Raw genomic sequence first — 17,842 nt, 5'->3', positions numbered from 1 at the left:
AGAAGCAGTAGTATTCTAATTAACTGGATAATAAACCACAGGGTGGCAAGATTGGAAACATCTGTGCAATCTACTCTTGACTGGACAAGGAGCCAGCCCTGCAACATTTTCATGTTTTGACTTTCATTCATGTTGGTAATCAATCACTCTTGCACTGCTTTGAGCATATTTTCAGCGCTGCAGAGAGTTTTTTGTGAAATCCCAGTCTGCAATGGAAACAAAGGTTCTGTGATTCTGTGACATAAAATTATTGCACAGCCTCCAGAGGAGGGCTACAAAGATGGGGAAAGGTCTAGAGAACATGAAGTATGAGCAGCAGTTGTGGCCTCTTGGTTTGTTCTGCCTAGAGCAGAGGAGATGAGGGGAGGCTGATGGTGGCTGCAGCTCCTCACAGGGAGCAGAGGGGCAGCTCTGAGCTCTGCTCTGTGTGACAGCGACAGAGCCCGAGTGAACAGCATGGAGCTGTGCCAAGGGAGGGGCAGGTGGGGGTTAGGAAAAGGTCTGCACAAGAGGGCGGTGGGCATGGAACAGGTTGCCCAAGGCAGTGGGGGCAGCCCTGAGCTCCTGGAGTTCCAGAAGCTTTTGGACACTGCTCTCAGACACAGGGTTTGGGTTTTGGGTGGTGCTGTATGGAGCCAGGAGTTGGACTTGATGATCTTTGTGGGTTCCTTCCAACTCAGGATGTTCTATGATTCTGCTTTTATGATCTATCATTTGAAAGACAAAAGAAATGTCTTTGCCTTCATATTACATTTTTAGTCATTCCAAGTAGCGTAATGACAGTGAAAGCATGTATGATGTGTTACAATTTTCTGTCACTTCTAAACCTGAAAAAAAAGTTCTTAGTACTTTCAACAATTTTGCATTCCAGAGTGATCATCTCTTCATCACCTCCTACATCCTGTGGGCTGACACCACCCACTCCATTTGGATTCCATTTCTTCAACCCATTAGCTTGTACAAGCCTGACCCCACCTACAACTACAGTTTGAGAATATGTATATATGAGAATATGTGTGCGTGTGTGTATATATATATATATATATATATATATATGATACATACATAAAATCAACAGAACTAATAGGCTTTTTAAATTTTAAGTGATCCATACCAGCTGTCACAGAAAATACAGAAACTTGCCAGACATAATGATTCACCTCCTACTATTGTTGTATTGTTCCACCTTTTACTTTCTTACTAATACTCATTTCTGTTTCTAATATTTATCAGCCAATGTGAATAACCAACAAAGGCTTGTACCATGTAATATCTTTACAAAATTGAGTTAAGAAGCTCTTAGAGCAAAGAAAGAAACTTCAGTACACAGTTTTCCAATGATTATCACTAAGCATAATGTTCCAGTTTGCATTTGAAAAGTTCCCTTGAATGGAGAAAACTTAGGGGCTTTGGTATTTTTCTGGAAACATATAAGACTGAGTATTTGATATTTTTCTTTCCTATTAGTGTTGGGATTTCTCAGTTCTATTGAACTGTAGGTCAGCCCGTAGTTCTCACTGCAACCTGTACATTTATGCCAGTGTGACTGAACAATGATCCGCATGGAATATCATCTTACCTCCATGAGTTATGTAAGCAGCTCAAAAGAAGGTGAAAGATGGATGTAATAGTAATGTTGTAATGTTTTGTATTTAATTGCTCATTGAATGGGTCCTGAGCCATTCACTGTAAAAACAAGCCATCTGTCTTGCATTCTTTTTGCCTCAGCCATATTTCATCCTTTTAACCAATTTAACTTTCCTTAACTTTCCTAAAGCATAAACAAACCTTATCATCTAACTCTTCCTATGCCTCTTTTAAAATATGAGAGAGAAGACATTTAATACTACATTTTTTCAACTGATTTCCTATTGCCATTCTTTTGTCTCTTTTTTCTTTTGATTACTGGCGCAAACTGAGGAGTGATTTCACCATCAGCTCAGAACGATACCTGAAATTCCTTCCAGCATGTTTTATACTAGATGCTGGAAGAGTATCTGGCTTAATCCAAACTAAACATATGTAAATACATCCTGCTGCCTGAGGGACTTAAATACAAACCTGTTCTCTAGTTGGATAAAAAGAATCTGAAGAGTTCTTTTGATGCCTTGAAAGAAAGCTCAAAAGTTGCTATTAAGGAGAACTTTTCTACTCATACATTCATTTTAAAGCATATTTTACAAAAGAAATCTGGCTCTCTTACTACACATTAGCAATCATTTGAGAATCACTGCTCAGGAGAAGTCTTGAACTAACTAACTTGACAGTTAGTTACCCAAATGATTGGTCTATCACAGCTCATGGAGATTATCAGTTAGGAAGATAAGGCTTCAGCAAGTAAGTGACAGAACATAAATTGTCTAAACTGGGTTTATAGTGGTGTTTTTTTAAAGTAAATATTTCTTATGCTGAATACCATAGAATTAAAAAAAACTCATTTTTTCTTCTGAAGAATTATATCCAAATGGCTTATTTTATTTTATTTTATTTTATTTTATTTTATTTTATTTTATTTTATTTTATTTTATTTTATTTTATTTTATTTTGTTTTTTAAGAATAAGAATTAAAACAGCCAATCTTTTATGATGGGATACCATAAACTGGTCTCTCTCTGTACGCATATGCATATAAAATAAAATAAAGTTTAGTGCAAAGAGGTGAATCCATTAGAAATTTGGATTTAAGTGATTAACTCCTTGAGCTCATCTTTGCAAATGTCAGACTCTAAGGAAAACTGTATTAATTCTTTCCTACAATCTTTAGCATGTTTGTTTTTCCTAACAAATCAATGCTTTCTTGTTTTCAAATTTGAACAGTAAAAATATTTCTGCTATTGATTAGTAAAAATTAGGAAGAAATAGTGGAAGAAGTTTAAAGAAGTGAGCATCATATTTAGCATGACTTAATATTTAAGTGTAAGAAAATCAGCGTCATAGAATCATATCACAGAATCATAGAACATAAAATTGTAGAAGGTTGGGTTGGGAGGGGTTTTATAGCCCAACCAGTTCCAACCTCCTGCCATGTGCAGGGCTGCCACCCACCAGCTCAGGCTGCCAGAGCCCCATCCAACCCAGCCTTGACAGCCTACTGGGATGGGGCACCCACAGCTTCTCTGGGCAGCTGTGCCAGTACCTCACAAGTAAAGATCATCCTAACATCTAATCTAAATCTTCCCTTTTTTTAGTTTAGATCTTACCATGATGTTTCAGTATGGCGGCTTACAAAACAACAGGTAAATTCATTCTTATTCATGTTCTTAAAACATTGTAATTAAGAGGTCCTAGCAGAATTATATTTTGCTTATTTTTTTTTTTACTTTTTGGGAATTATCTTAAGGCAACCACAAACTCCCGCAACCTCATGCATTCCTTTGTTCTTAATTGTACTAACTGGAGTAGAAGGAAAATTAGCAGAATTGTAACAGAAACATGTAAAGGAGCCCTTATCATCCTCTCCCTGTGTTTCTCTTAGGTCACAGCAAAAGTGACGTTAATGCAGCTTAGCTTACCAAGAAAGACAGTTGTAGTGACTCAGGTTATGCTTGATTGCTTACTGAGCTGTGATAACTCGATTACGAGCCCAAGCACCAAGCCTTTGCTGTGAAATTCACCTCTTCGCAGGGTTCACTCTGTAATAACATCACTTGCACAGTACAGGCCTAGAATGGAACTAACAGCTCAGTTAAGATAACAGCTGGAATCTTGGAATTTAAAAAGCTGCTTCACCATTTGGGTCTATACAGTTCAGCTTTTTAGATTGCATTTCAGATGCTTTTTCTGGAATTGGCTGAAAGAAAAACATGGCAGGTGTCTCCTAACCATGCTTTACTCTGATTTGTTCTTCTTGCTGTGTGAGGTGATGGGAGCTGTAATAGTTTGCATGGATATCACTGTAAAGAAAAGCACATTAAAATAGTCAAAAGGAAGAAAAAAAAAAAATGTTGTTTTGGTGTTTTTTTCTCTCTTTTTTTTTTTTTTTTTTTTTTTTTTTGCATTTGAACCTGAAGATGAAAATTCTCCCATATGGCTGAAATACTCACAGCTTCCCCCACTACAAAGCAGATCCTTGTGAAATGAAAATTGGCTTCAGAACCTGAAGTATGAAATTCAAGTTTTATGCATATTTGAGATCTCAAGTTTTCCATATCTCTGTACCAGAAAGTCATTTGACTGAATATCACATCAGAAAGTAGAGCTTTAGCAACTCAAAAATCACTAGTAGCAAATGGCAACTTGCTGCAAAAAAGGCCCACTGGATTCAATAACTCTTACACATCTTTATTTCTACCACTAGCCAGTTTTAATCATTTACCCCTCACTTATGCCTGTATTTTTATTTCCACAGCCTAATATAAACATATGAAAGAATAAAGTGCGGAATCTGTCTTGGGAAGCAGAATGTAAGTACAACTCCATAAAATATACAGTTTCAGAGCTAAATTTTCTTCGCCATAACTCCCAACTAGCCAAAGGCAGAGTCCAAATTGAGTTGAGTCATTCATATGAAGGGACGTACAGCCTTGTACTGGGACATACAGAATGTCCGGGGAGCTGAACAGGGACAGCTGAGGAGATTCAGATTTAACTTCCATCACATATTTAATTCTGCAGATTTATTTTGCCACCTTTGTGCGTGGACACAGCTGATCAAGCACACAGAACCCACCTGTGGTGCTTGTACAAAAGAACACAAAGTAATGGTGTCTCATTGAAACAGGAGAACTGAACCTGGCCCCACACAGAACCACTGACAAACACATGGCCACAGACAGCTTGACATGTTCAACAAGAAAACCAAACAATACATTGGCGATATTTTCCGTGTTGTCCTCTCATTGCTGGAGAAGCTCTAGCAGCAAATCATTGGAAATGAAAAACATAAACAACTTTAACAGCACAAAACTCTCTTCAGAGTCAGAGATGAGAAGTTACACAGCACCTGCACATCTGCAGCTTCCACAGAAACCTTCACAGCCCCAGGCAGAGGAGACAGCAGCCACTTCTTTAGCCAGCAAGCAGAGCAACTGCACCAGTACATCTGGAGGCTGGAACTATTTGCAACTGAGCCATGGGTTGGAGCAAAGGGCAGAGGAGTGGCAACTGCTGGCAACTGCTGTCCTTGTCTGCAGCCACTGTCTGCAGAGTGTGTATCTGGAGTGTGTCTAACTGGTCTATGGCAAGAGATGGGCAAGGGGGACTCAGCCCCTATTGTTAATACTGCACAATCCCCTGAGCTGCGATATGAAGTTCTATTGAAAATCCTTTCATCAACATGTTTATAGCTGGGCTCCAGATGGAACTGTAAGCAATTGTAAGATAATTTTATCCTGTTGAAGAAGTCCAACTGAACTTCTCTGTCAAGCCAACATGATATTTTATTGAAGATATCTGATAGGCATTACTTGTTGACAGTGTTTCTGTAGTGCACATCAATGAATAGCACTGAGTGCTACATTTTTCCAATTGTAATAATAATAATGGATTCTAGTCCAGCCACCTCATCTCAGTCAAATCACATCATCTCATGTCAGTAGCTCTAATTGCAAAGTAATTTTCAACCTGAATGAGAGGGTCTGAACTTGCCAGTCTTGCCCTACAGGCAGTAGAAGAATTTCTTCTGGAAACGGTAAGCAGGGGTGGTGTTCAAGTTCATTTTTTACCTAGCCACCACTTAGCAAGCCTCATGTAACATATCACAAAGGCAACAAGAGCCACTGAAAGAAGACATATTCATTTGCTACATATACAACTTTAGAAGGGTTTTTTGAAAACACCTTTCTTCATTTTTCTCTGTGGTATTTGATTAACTTGTACATCTCATGATCAGCCGGTGCAGTTCTGATTCACTCCGTTTCTTATGAGTAGCACAAGTATCATAAATCTGAATCTTCGTTCTTAACTCTCTTCCTTACATGTATCTTTTTATTTTTTTCATCTTATTTGTTGCTGAATTTCTATCCCAGTGAAACAGCATAAATCCAGGCAGAAAGTCTTAGAACAATTTTCTTATGTTACCCAGTGATGAAATTGCCCTATTAGGCAATTTATGCTTACAATGTGTGCAGCAAATATATCACAAATAAATAAATCACAGATGCATCATTTAGAATAGCTATCAGGATCTCTGATCTTAATTTACAGTATGAAGCAAAACAATAACCATCTTGTTTAGTCAGGGAAGCCTGAACAGAACAATTAATAGAAAGCAATTCTCCATTTATTTCTCTCTCTCTATATGAATATATGTATAGTCATATATACATTTATATTCTGGATATATATAAGTATATACATATATATATATTTTTAAAATCCCAAATTTATGAACTTACTTAAGCATTAGTAAATATAACTTATGGAAGCAGCTGTCTCTACCTAAATGCTGCGCTTGCTTCTTGTTCCATTTTCCTCTCTAAGAGCAGCACTAAGACTTACTGGCTTCTCATATGAAACAACAGCTATTCAAGTGCTTATTTCCAGCCTTATCATCCAAGTTACTCAAAGAGTCAAGAAAAAACATTAGTGTAATTACAAAAACTAAAGTTCATTAAAAATATCCTAAATGAAAGCCAACCACCTGGCAACCTGCTGAGCCTTGCTATCATTATGCAGACCTTGAGGCCATTTTTAAAGAGCATGAAATAGCTTAGAAACTTATAAACAAGGAGAAGGTCCAGAGCTTAAGAATTAAGCCCAAATTAAATTAATGTCCAAATAAGAAATAGGTTCCCAAGTTCCTTTGGAAATCCAGCTGTTGAGAAATGATGTTTACAGGGTCTCAGGAAAATTTTGGCTTCTAAGACTTGTTCTAAAAGGAACTTGAAAGAGAGAAATTTGTTGTAATTTTACACAAACAGGAAGTAAGAAAAGAAAACCAACTCCAGAGAAAAATTAACAACAAACACCCTTGGGAAACTTGGCATTTGATTATCTTCTCAATGCTACACCCTACAACTACTATCAAAGTTCTTTCCCTTCAATATGAGGGTTAGATTTCCTTTCATACTAAAAGTTCTAGAAACAGTCTTACAAAAATATATGTACCTATCTCACAGAAACGCAGTGCCAGCAAACTCAGAAACTATGGGAAAATGATAGATCATGATTTGCGGGACAGATAGAGAAACATATCAGGCCCTGCAGCTCCCCAGTTATGAAAAGCTGGGAGGTCTTCATAAGAAGCAGCAAAAAGCCAAAATAGCTGAAGAAGGACTGGAAGGTTGAAGGAGTGTCACCTGTCTTCTTTTTCCTTACTTCTCATGTGTAGGCTTACTGACGGGGAGCAATGCAAGCTGATCCCATTTCAGGCTGGCTCACATTGATTCCTAGCAACCCTATCCCTGCTGGCACTCCTACCCATTCATCTCCTGCCAGGTATAGACACGCCTCACTGTCAGCACACAACAGTGCCCGGCCAACTACTGCTCCCCACAGCCAGTATGCTTCCCCAGCTCTATATTCCTCCAACCCACTACTTTTCAGGTGTCCAAGAAAACTCTGGCTCTTATTTATTTAAACAGCTGCTGCTTCTCTGCCTCCAACTTCCCCTACATCACCCTAGCTGCTAACGAGTTCACCCATACTCACTTAAAAACATATCTGCAGAGGAAGTAGTTCATGTTGTCACATTAAAAATACAATATACTCAAAATACTCAATGAAAAGAACACATTTTTTTCCCCCAGCCACCCTAAAAGAACATCCATGTTTTACACAATTGCTTGTTTTGTTTCCCCATTGTCCACTGAAGAAGTGAAGTTTGATTCTTGCTCAGCGCTTGATTTCCTCTCTTCATGGTAATGGTTCATTTCTTGCATTTCCAAGGAAACTTTATTTCTTTTGGCAAATGCAAGGCTGATCTCATTCAGTGTCTTATTCTTTGTTTCAGGCAGGACAAAAAACAGGTAAGTTGCTCCTGCAAAGCAGATGGCAGCAAACACGAGGAAGCAGTAGGTTTGCAAACCACTCTGTGAACAGAAAACACATGGGATATGGTCACTGTGTGCATCAAGGTAAAAAAAAAGCCAAAAGGAAATAAACATCAGGAATGGAGTGAAAGTCCAAGTGGGTGGTATAGAGCAGTTTTTAAGCAAGTACAGTAGGTGCTGGCATTCACTACAAGTCAGTGTGCCTTAGAAGTTCATAAAAATGCATGAATCTACAGCTCTTTCAGCACCAGCAGCTCAAAGACATGGCAACAAGCTGCAGGCAGAGGTGCTGAGAGGCACCAGGCTGGGGCTGGGTGCACAAGGAGCAGGAGGAAGGGGGGCTTCTGCTGCCTGCACAGCTTGACCCAGCCTTGCACTTGGGCAGCACTGATGAAGACAAGGCAGGTTTTTCACCAGACTGCTCTGAACACAACCTCTCAATTTCTAGGTACAAAAAAGGAGGCATGCTTTTATGATATATTGCAGCTGTACATGACACATGAGAAACCTGTCATAGCCAGAGGCATCTGCATCACAGATGTTACAGCTCTGAGATTTGCAAAATAAACAAGGAGGGGAAAAAGACAGACATTTCTATCATTTCCAATGTTACAAGAGCTTCAAGAAGAAAAATTTCCATGAAATTCAATTCTTTCTTGCCAGAGACGAGTGTAAGAACTATTATCCCTAACTCCTGAAGAAATTCAAAGGGTCCAGGATCCCTGTAGCTCTTTTTGATCTCCTTCCTTTCTGTATGAATTTACCTCATTCTGTGCTCTTAAAGCAAATGTCTAATGAACATTTCTTACTCGCTTTAATTAACAAGGGCAAAATTAACAAAAACTGTTATCTCCAGATCCACAAATAAGGCAGTCTTTCCACAGTGCTTTGTGTGTAGTCATGAATACTGAGCATGGGGAGAAATTCATGTCTCAGACACAATATGAGGTGTTTGAATGGAGGAAGCAGAAGGCTCCATCTTCTACTTCTATTTCTTCATCTTTAACACTGTTGAGGCAAATCTGAAATCTCCATGGGAAACAACAACAGCTCATAGTCAACACTGGTTGAGATTTGTGGCTGTGAGTTCCTAGACTTACATATTTATGATTGCCATTAAATCATGACAACACTAGACAATGACATAACAGCAACTTCCCATAAACTTTCTACTATATGTCCACCATAATTAAATAGCGCTATACTGTAGGGTGGGTAAGGAACTCAAAGGGGTTATGCAACTCCTGGGAATGTTGATATGTTTTGCTTGCTCAATATACATAATATGGAAGCATGGAAGTAGAATATGAAGTCATGTGTGGAATGAGGAAGAAAAAGAAATAAACGTCTGCAGCTTCATGGCTGCCTGGTCAGAGTTTTCCATGGATAATTCATTACCTACTTCAGCCCCTTAGCTCCTGACTGTAATAGGAAAGGATTGAAAGTGCATCCTCTGAAACACTGCCCGTGGACTCTTGAAATCACTGACACAGTTTTTGTTAAATCTTAGAAGCACGAAGTCCTGAACAACCTGACAATCACAAGCCAATGAGCAAGGGTGATGAGGAGGAAAAATATTCTGGGAAGGAAACTGATACGGCTTTCAAGCTTATATAGAGGCAGAAGCAAATGAATTTAGTAGACAGGAAAAAATAACTTCACAGTGCCTCATAAATCATTCTGTCATGTTAAAAAAATCCAAATTTTGCATCTGGCTTCTCTGCATGTTAAATTACTGTTCACTGCAATGGTAGGGTTACAATCCAGAATTATGTTTTTCCCATTTTAAGATGTTTGTTGAACTAGACTTTCTCCTTGATGCAAACAAGCCATTAATGCCCAGTTTTACTTAGCCTGGCCACCAGTCCACTGTGCATCTTGGTAATGCTGCCACAGGTTACTCCCAGCTTTGTCTCTCCTGATTATTTCCTTGCTGACCACTATTTGAATTGGTGTTTATTAACTTCTTTGATTTGTGCTAACTGAAACCTTTCCTAATTGCACTGAATACTGTCATGACCGCATGATTTATTTGCAATTATTTTACATAATATATTTACAATTACTGGTAATAAACTTGCTGTCCTTAATTTCTGCATTTCCTTTTAGATATTGCCCCCAAGGGCCTCCAGATGAAATTTCACAGAGAATAAGAGAAAAATTATACTTTCTTATAAATCCTGCTAATGAGTTCTGTAGGAAGAGACCGTTGCTTTGCACTCCAAATGTTCAGGAAGATGGAACCTTAATTCCTGGAGAGGATCACCACAGGGCAATCATGAAATGATTGTAACTTTTCTCATCAGCTAGTGTTCAGTCATAATATTTCTTTAAAGCAGGTTATCATTTTACACACAAAGAAAAGACAAACGTTCATAAGCCTTTGTAACTCAGAGTTCAGCTAATATCTTCTGAATCTGTGTCTGCAATAGAAGAATGCAAATTACATTACCCATTTTAAGCATGAAATCTTCTATCTGCACTGCACACTGATAAAGGAATTAGGACAGAAGTACAGAATAAAGCAGAAGGTAAATATCAAATCTTGAATCCTAACTCAAAAGAAACCTTAAATGAGGCATGAAAGGGATACAGCTCAGCCTAGATTTTTAATTCATTTTTTTATCTTTCCCTGATGTATGCTGAATTGATTGGTGCCAGAGGGAGGAATCAATGAATGGACGAGTATATCTTGTGCTCCTGTCAAGAGATGCTGAAGGTAGGGTAATGTGCTGGAAAGAGGCTGAGCACTGACTTACTGCACACTCAGGTTGAGAGGGAGTTCTGTTGGACTGGAGTAGGAGTAAAAAACTGGGGAAAAATTTCAGTGAAAGCCTTCAGTGGCCATGCAAGGTACAGATACTCTGCAACTCTGTGCACTTGGCCCATTGGGTATGGTCTCAAAATCCTCTACTGACATGTGCATTCTCAGAGACATAACAATAATGATAACACACGATAAAATTCAAAAAGTTAATTATTTCACTGATTATAAGGGATAGAAGCATGTATTTCCATCTGTTTTCCATTACTTCTTCAGTGCATTCTTCTGCATGAACATCTGAGGTTCAAAGTTGCCAAATATTTCAGGAGGTTTCCTGAACAAGCAGGCTCCATCTCTTGAGAGGTTCATAGTTAGTCAGTCAGAGTCAAGGTCAGATACACAAATGCCCTTGAAGGACCATGATTTCCATGGGTTATGGAAGACTGCCTGATTTCCTGGGCTCCCAGCAGAGGGTATGAGAAGAGCAGACATGATTTTTGCTGCCTTCTCTCCAGGAGTACACCCTGGGTATTGCTAGTTAGTCAGTAGGCTACTAAATCTTCTTCAAAGTAGACTTAAAGTGCTTTTTTTCAAGGATGCACAGGATATTTTAAAGTTAAGAATAAACTTTTAAACTCATCACCTTCTATTTTCATATTGGCTTTCTAAGGAGCCTATTTAAAACCCAATGTTTCTATAAATGTCCTGCCACTTGAATGTTGAATTACTCATTTTTTATCCTCTTCATATTTCTGCAGCTGATCAAGGCTCTGTATTCTCTGAAAAGTTGGAAATCAGGAAATGATTCATTTAAGGAATGCATTTGATTACCACAAAAAGGAATTAACATCAAAGCACTTTAACAATTCTGCCAAATCAGATCCTCAGCACAGCAAATCAAACCTGATTCAGACAGTGGCCTGTAGCTCTGTAACTGAGGTGTGTGAATAACAAAGTGCAGCACAGCACCATCCTTTTAAAGATTTAAATTTAACATATTCTCAGATTGTGTAGGTCTGCTATTGGCATTATGCAAAATGTACAGGCCCAATCTCTCCTTAAACAATCTCTCCCCAATCTCTCTTTAAACATAATGCTAAAGAACACTTAATTTTTTTACCATTAGGACTTAAAATGCTCAGAGTCGATGAACAAAAGAGCTAGCATTAAAATTTTGAGATCTCTAGGGTTCATAAAACAAACAAACAAACCAACAGGCAACCGAACAGCAACTGCCCCAGATTTGCTCCTCAGGCAATAGAAAGTTACTTACTGATTTAACTCATTTTATGGTAAAGATTAATTTCTAGGCAGAACGGCTACACTGAAAATGGGAAAACTTACATTCCTGAGCATATACAGAAAAGAAATGCAGAAATAAACAAATTCTGAATCAGATTTAGCAAGCTTACCAAATAAATATTTTTAAAACAGTACTTTTCACTCCCTGCAAATGTCAGAATTTCTTTCCAAATGTGATACCAATGTGATTCCTTCCTACTGAACTACCTTTGTAGGCTTTCACTACTTTTGGGAATATAATCCAGAAACAAACAAATGTGTTTCTAGACAATGCATTTCAATTTCCATTTGAGCTTTTATTTACAGAACAGCAATATTTTTTGAACTCTGCCTGATTTCTCCATCAGTTGCTGCTGGGTCTCATATATGGACTTTCTGTCTTCCATATTTGCTTTCTTATTTGCTTCTGCATTTCATAGTAGTGAAGTCAATAACAAAATTATTTTCAATATAGTGGAGTTGGAGTCCTAGAAAACACACACAATTTCAGCCCTAAATGTTAAATTGCAAGGCTGAAAAAAGCAGGAGATTCCTTCAGCACCATCCAAACTTTAAGTGGGAGGCAAATGTACCTCTTCAACTTCCTAGTCTCTAAATTCTCAACTTAAAATGTCTATGCACTTTTGGCAATGGCAATGGATGCTTGCATTTGGGGGTTACCATGAAGTTTAGAGTCAGTAACAGTCAATTGGATATTTGAGGTAATTATATAAAATAATAATGGTTTGATGCCTTACTAAAAAAGTGGTCCACAAAACAGTTATTCATGTGGATGTTTGGCTTTATTTTCTCTTGTAAAAATAAGGGTGAAAAAACACAGAAGTTCAGAAGAGACTCCAGTAGGAACTTATACATATAACTTAAGTGAGGGAAATAAATTAGCTTCTGAAAGGGGGAAAATAAACACACACATAAGTCTTTGTATCACAGTAGTAAGCAATCTGAACAAGCTGTGTGACAGCAGTACTCCATATTATACTGAGCCCCATCTGGATCACAGATCAAAGCATGATATTCTTTCAAGACTGTAGTAAGTGTAAAGATAAAGCTGAAGTTTACTTAATCTCGAGCTAGTGATAATTTGCCTCTTTCAGATCTCTCTTTTCTAATATAAGTAAAAAGCTTACATATGAAGAATGTGTATGAAAAACAGTATTGTCTTTGAGTTCTGTGCTTAAAAAGCCAGCTAGTGAAAATGCTCACTATTTCAGGTATATGACCTTCCACACAGCCCTTTGCTTTCCACACAGCATTACCTCAGTAGCTGCCTCTGCCTTTCAGCATCAGCATCTGGAGCACCAGCCCTGACCTCCTACACCAGAGGGTTAGTTTCTCATTTATTATTGAAGCCTGTCCCACATCTAGTGACTTATCCACAGTAAAAAAGTGCAGCCCTTTGCACTGCCAGTGAGCCAAAAAGGAATTGCAGAGGCTGTTTCTGAGAGTTGTTTAACCAAACTGAAGTGTCAGCACTCAACTACAACTTAAGAATTATATGCAAACCTTTGATTAAGGTGTGAGCGTTCATCTCGCAGATCTACAACACAATATACATTTGCTTATCAACATGCCTCAATCTACAGTTCTACAAAGAAACAGAACAGAAAAGTACATGATGGTAAATAGATAAATAGAAATACTATGACTCTGTAAAAAAATGTTTTTTAGAACCAGACAAAACACTCAAAACTGCACACTGATGTTTATTAGTCCCTGCAAAAATGAGATATTCTATGCTACTGCTCTGTCAAATGTCTGCAGAACACCATGCAACTTGTAGAACTATTGCCTCAGGCTTGCTGCAAACACATTTCAAGAGAATAAGAAATATTATCCGTTGAAATAGCGTAAGCTTCTCTTGGGGCAGAATTAAAAGGGAGAAAATCATTGCAGTCCTCAAGGACTGTATGTAGGCCTGGAAAGGTGGAAAAGATAGAAAGATAGTAAATGAATTCCATTCAAATTTTCATTTTCTTTTTTTTTTTTTTTTTTTTTTTTCTTTTCCTAGGCAGCTAGGCAGTTCTTTGTCATTTAGACAGGGATCTACATCATTTCCTAGTACAACCATGTGAAGAGATCTGAGAACTCCATCAGTTGCTTCCCCAGCACTGCTCAAGTTTCTCTATCTTTCTCTGCTGTAGGCATGCAGCCTCACAGTACCACAAGTAAAAGCCAAACTCCACCAAGGAGCAGAGTCAGCTTTGCACTTAGTGGACCTGTAAGCACATCTGAATACTCCTCTGTTACCCCTGGTAATTCCTCCAATCTCCTTATTACATACTTATTACAAAACAGTTAGCATGGGATATTAATGGAATCAACTGGCAAATGCCAAGTACATTCATGGCCGATAAAAACAACTGTTTTCCTTCATTTCTCTCTGGATTGCTTCTGTTTCCACCGTGTTACTGGGAAAGTGTGTTATTCTACGATGTAATTTAGTATATCTGTTGAAATATTCCAATGTCAATAAAATACACAAGGATATTTTAATGTGTATTTTTTGAAAATGCACTCCTTATACACAATGATTGTAGAACCTTAAAAAAAGAGACTCTGCAGTCTTTCTTCTAGACTAGGAAATTACTCTGGCAGAAAACTTCTGCAGCAGAATATTGGCTTACCATGTAGTCATTAAGTGCCCCATAACATTCTAAGAGAAGAAACTGAAATATGAATTAAGAATGGATTAGAATACAGTGAAAAAAGCACAGTCACTTGTCATGTCCTGAAATTAACTTCTAATTCTTAGTAATTCTGTATTTTTACAATACTTTAGAAAAACAACACCATTCCTGAGATAACATGATATAATGTCCTGCTGACCTATCTTGGTGCAGAAAGCTGTCACTGCAATCATTTTGAGGAGTAACAGCTGAACACGTGCTGAATACTACCAGCGCTTTTCAAGCATTTTTCTTCTGCTGTAGTTTGTTGTCCCATCTGCTAGCTTCAGCTCATGGCATCTATTTCCACACATGTAAACACTCATATTTCTTATTTACTATATTGTCCTGTCCTTCACAATCCAGACTTCCTGAGCATAGCCATTCCTACCAGGTATCACTCACTCACAGATTCCTGTACTGTGGGCTCCAGAAAAGATAGAAAAGGTCGCAGATTTTCTATCCAGCAGCATAAAATAGAACTGCAGATTTAGAGTGGTGATGCCAAAAAATGCCCACAAGTAATAGTTTTCAGTCTGATTACATTAGTAGGTGTGTGTCTGTATCTGCTTGTTAATGTATGAGATTAGGGTTTTATTCATCTGAGTGTTCGGGAAATAATTTCTGTTTATGGATGCACCTGTGAGAAAGAGAGAGCAGGAGGCTCATGCGCAAGCAAGCATGTTTGTATTAAGTGTTATTTAGCTATTGATCACTCCTCTGTTTAAGAAGTTCTTAGGACTGTAATAAATGCCACACAGAAGGATGAGCTCCTTATGGTTCGTGAATAGCTTACAGAAATGCCAACACCTGAAATATATTCACTTGCGCTCTTCAGTCAACAATTAAAAACCTATGAAAACCTTCACTCTCTTCTGTTCAGCAGATTTAACAATCTGCAACAAACCATCTGATAGGTGAAGGGTGAAACCAGTTAAATTTAATGCAGGAATAGATGCAATTTAATATTTGTCACTGTATAACTAATTGGTAAGTTTGAAAGCTACATCAGTTCTTCAGGGGAAATTTAGAATTTCAAGCACAAAAACACACACCAGTGTGTTAGAAAACAGAGATGCAGAAGAGATGCATGGGTTCCTCTGGTCAGGTTTATTGTTTTGTATGTTTTGTTTGTTGTTCTTTGCAATGAATCACTTCTGCCACAGGGAAAATGATCTGTTTCCTCTTATTATCCATAAAAAAGAAAATATATTAAGCAGCAATAAGCTTGCAGAAGGATGACTAATATAACATTGAAGGCCTTCAGGTTAGAGATCCCTCAAATTTTCCTGCTCAAGTTGTTGGGAAATTCACATTATCCTCTGATAATTCTGAAAAGTTTAACACCTTCTGATCCTTTTGAAACGAAGAAAATAACTATTTTTTTCTCTGTCTTCTGTCATTCACAGTCAGCCTTTCCTACTTCATGTTTTTTCTCTAGGTGGAATAGTTTTAGTAACACAGCAACAAAAAAAAGTTGAAAAGAGCCTTCTGAAACACTTTCTGTGTACACTTAATGAGAAACTTCCTCTTACGAAGGCTTCAAATGTCAATAAAATCATGAGAAACCAGGAACACAGATGCCATTAGAAAGGTTGTCTCAGTTCATGTTGGACACCTGTCTACATGTCTGTTATATGTCTTTTATAGATCTCCAGTGATGGTCAAGCTGCAATTCCTTCCCATAGCTTTACAAATACACAACAGTCTCAAAAGGTTTGCCTAACTTCCTTTTTGAAGCAGCACCTGAAAATACAGCATGCATTCTCAGTGCTTCATCAACTGGACCTGGACCCAGCTAAACAGAGGATGGGGAAGGAACTGCAGGTGGGTCTCATATGCCTGCAAATGTTCTAAACTAAGTTGAGGATCAAAACATCTCCCAGCTCAAGCTGTTAGCTGAACTAACCCCTTCTGACTGCTTAGTTCATGTGACTGCTTAGTTCATGTGGAGGACTGTGATATATATACATCTTAAGTGTGAACTTCAGTGATCCAGTGTAGAAATTGTTCAAGTAATCCATTCCATTTCAATGGAAACTGACAGTTTCACAGCAATCAAGTCTTGGAAGTTTCTAGGACACAACTGGACAAAGACCTAAGAACCTGGTTTGACCTCACAGCTGATCCTATCTGAGCAAGAGGTTGGCTCAAAGACCTCTTGGGCTCCCTTTGCCATGATGCAAAGGCTTACTTTAGATCTCAAGACACTGTGTATCTGGAGGACTCCTTTACATTTTCTAAAATGATTTCATGTATTAAAAGGTCAGATTTTGAAAGACTGACCTGACAGAAACAAATAAAACAGAATTGTTGCACTTTTACATGCTTTCCAAGTAGGCTTCCATGTAATAAAGTACTTTAAAAAATCTTTATAGGATTATATTCACAAAATGTGCAGTTTGAGAACTACTAATGTCACAGTATCAGGTGTTCTTGTAAATTCATTACAGTATCAGTCGTAATTTTAAGCTCAGTTCTGACTGTTTGCACAAACAGCGCTTTCAATAGGCAGTGATGAGGATTGGAATAGTAGCTACATTTTAAATATGTTGCAAAAATTGATTTGTATAGTGGATTTTCACATTTCATTATGTTTTCATGTGTGACTCAAGCCAGTGTTTTATTATATTACGTATTTTTACTGATGGTTGAGTGGAGAAAATCTAAGCACACTAATTAACTGGTGGCCTTTGCAATAATAACTACCAGGTGATTTTAAAAATAACTCTAATGTTAATATATTTTTTTTCCCCAGGAGTTTGGGATAATATTGTGGAAGCATGCCAGTGATCACAGAAATGCTGTCTCTCAAGCAATCAGATTAGCACTTAAATACACAGAGAGGATTATTCGTTCATTCCATTAAGACATTTTAAAGATTTTTTTCTGTCTTAGAATTGCAAAACTAAGCTAAGTGGCTATTGCCACTCTATAAAGGGTCAGGTGAAATACAAGATGAATTCTGAAAATAAGCTGACTGAAACAGAAAGAAAAGAGAAAGTTAGGGAATGAGGAGATGTTATAGTTTGATCTTGTAAAGAAGGTTTTAAAATCATAGTCTGAATAACACTGCTTTCATCTTTAGGTTGTTTTTAAAATTTCTTTTTAAAATCCAAAATCTCTGTAATATGGAAACATAATTTTCTTCATTAAAATTAAACTCGTATTCCTGTAAT

At 37.8% G+C, this 17,842-nt stretch overlaps 1 protein-coding gene across 4 annotated transcripts in view; it reads right to left on the bottom strand.

The window, feature by feature from the left end:
* Positions 1 to 4,260: 4,260 nt before the first annotated feature.
* The window catches only part of SLC2A9 (solute carrier family 2 member 9), a 98,466-nt gene continuing 84,884 nt past the window's right edge, over positions 4,261 to 17,842 (bottom strand). For all 4 annotated transcript variants that reach the window (XM_085545740.1, XM_085545738.1, XM_085545741.1 and 1 more), the window contains one exon: positions 4,261 to 7,970. In XM_085545740.1, the coding sequence (XP_085401866.1) occupies positions 7,713 to 7,970 (258 nt within the window). In that variant the 3' untranslated portion in view covers positions 4,261 to 7,712. The remainder of the gene's footprint in view (positions 7,971 to 17,842) is intronic.

The sequence above is a fragment of the Coturnix japonica genome, chromosome 4, assembly GCF_054131305.1.
Source record: "Coturnix japonica strain WE chromosome 4, WE-NBRP24, whole genome shotgun sequence".
NCBI lineage: Eukaryota > Metazoa > Chordata > Aves > Galliformes > Phasianidae > Coturnix > Coturnix japonica.
This window is presented reverse-complemented; position numbering and strand designations above follow the sequence as displayed.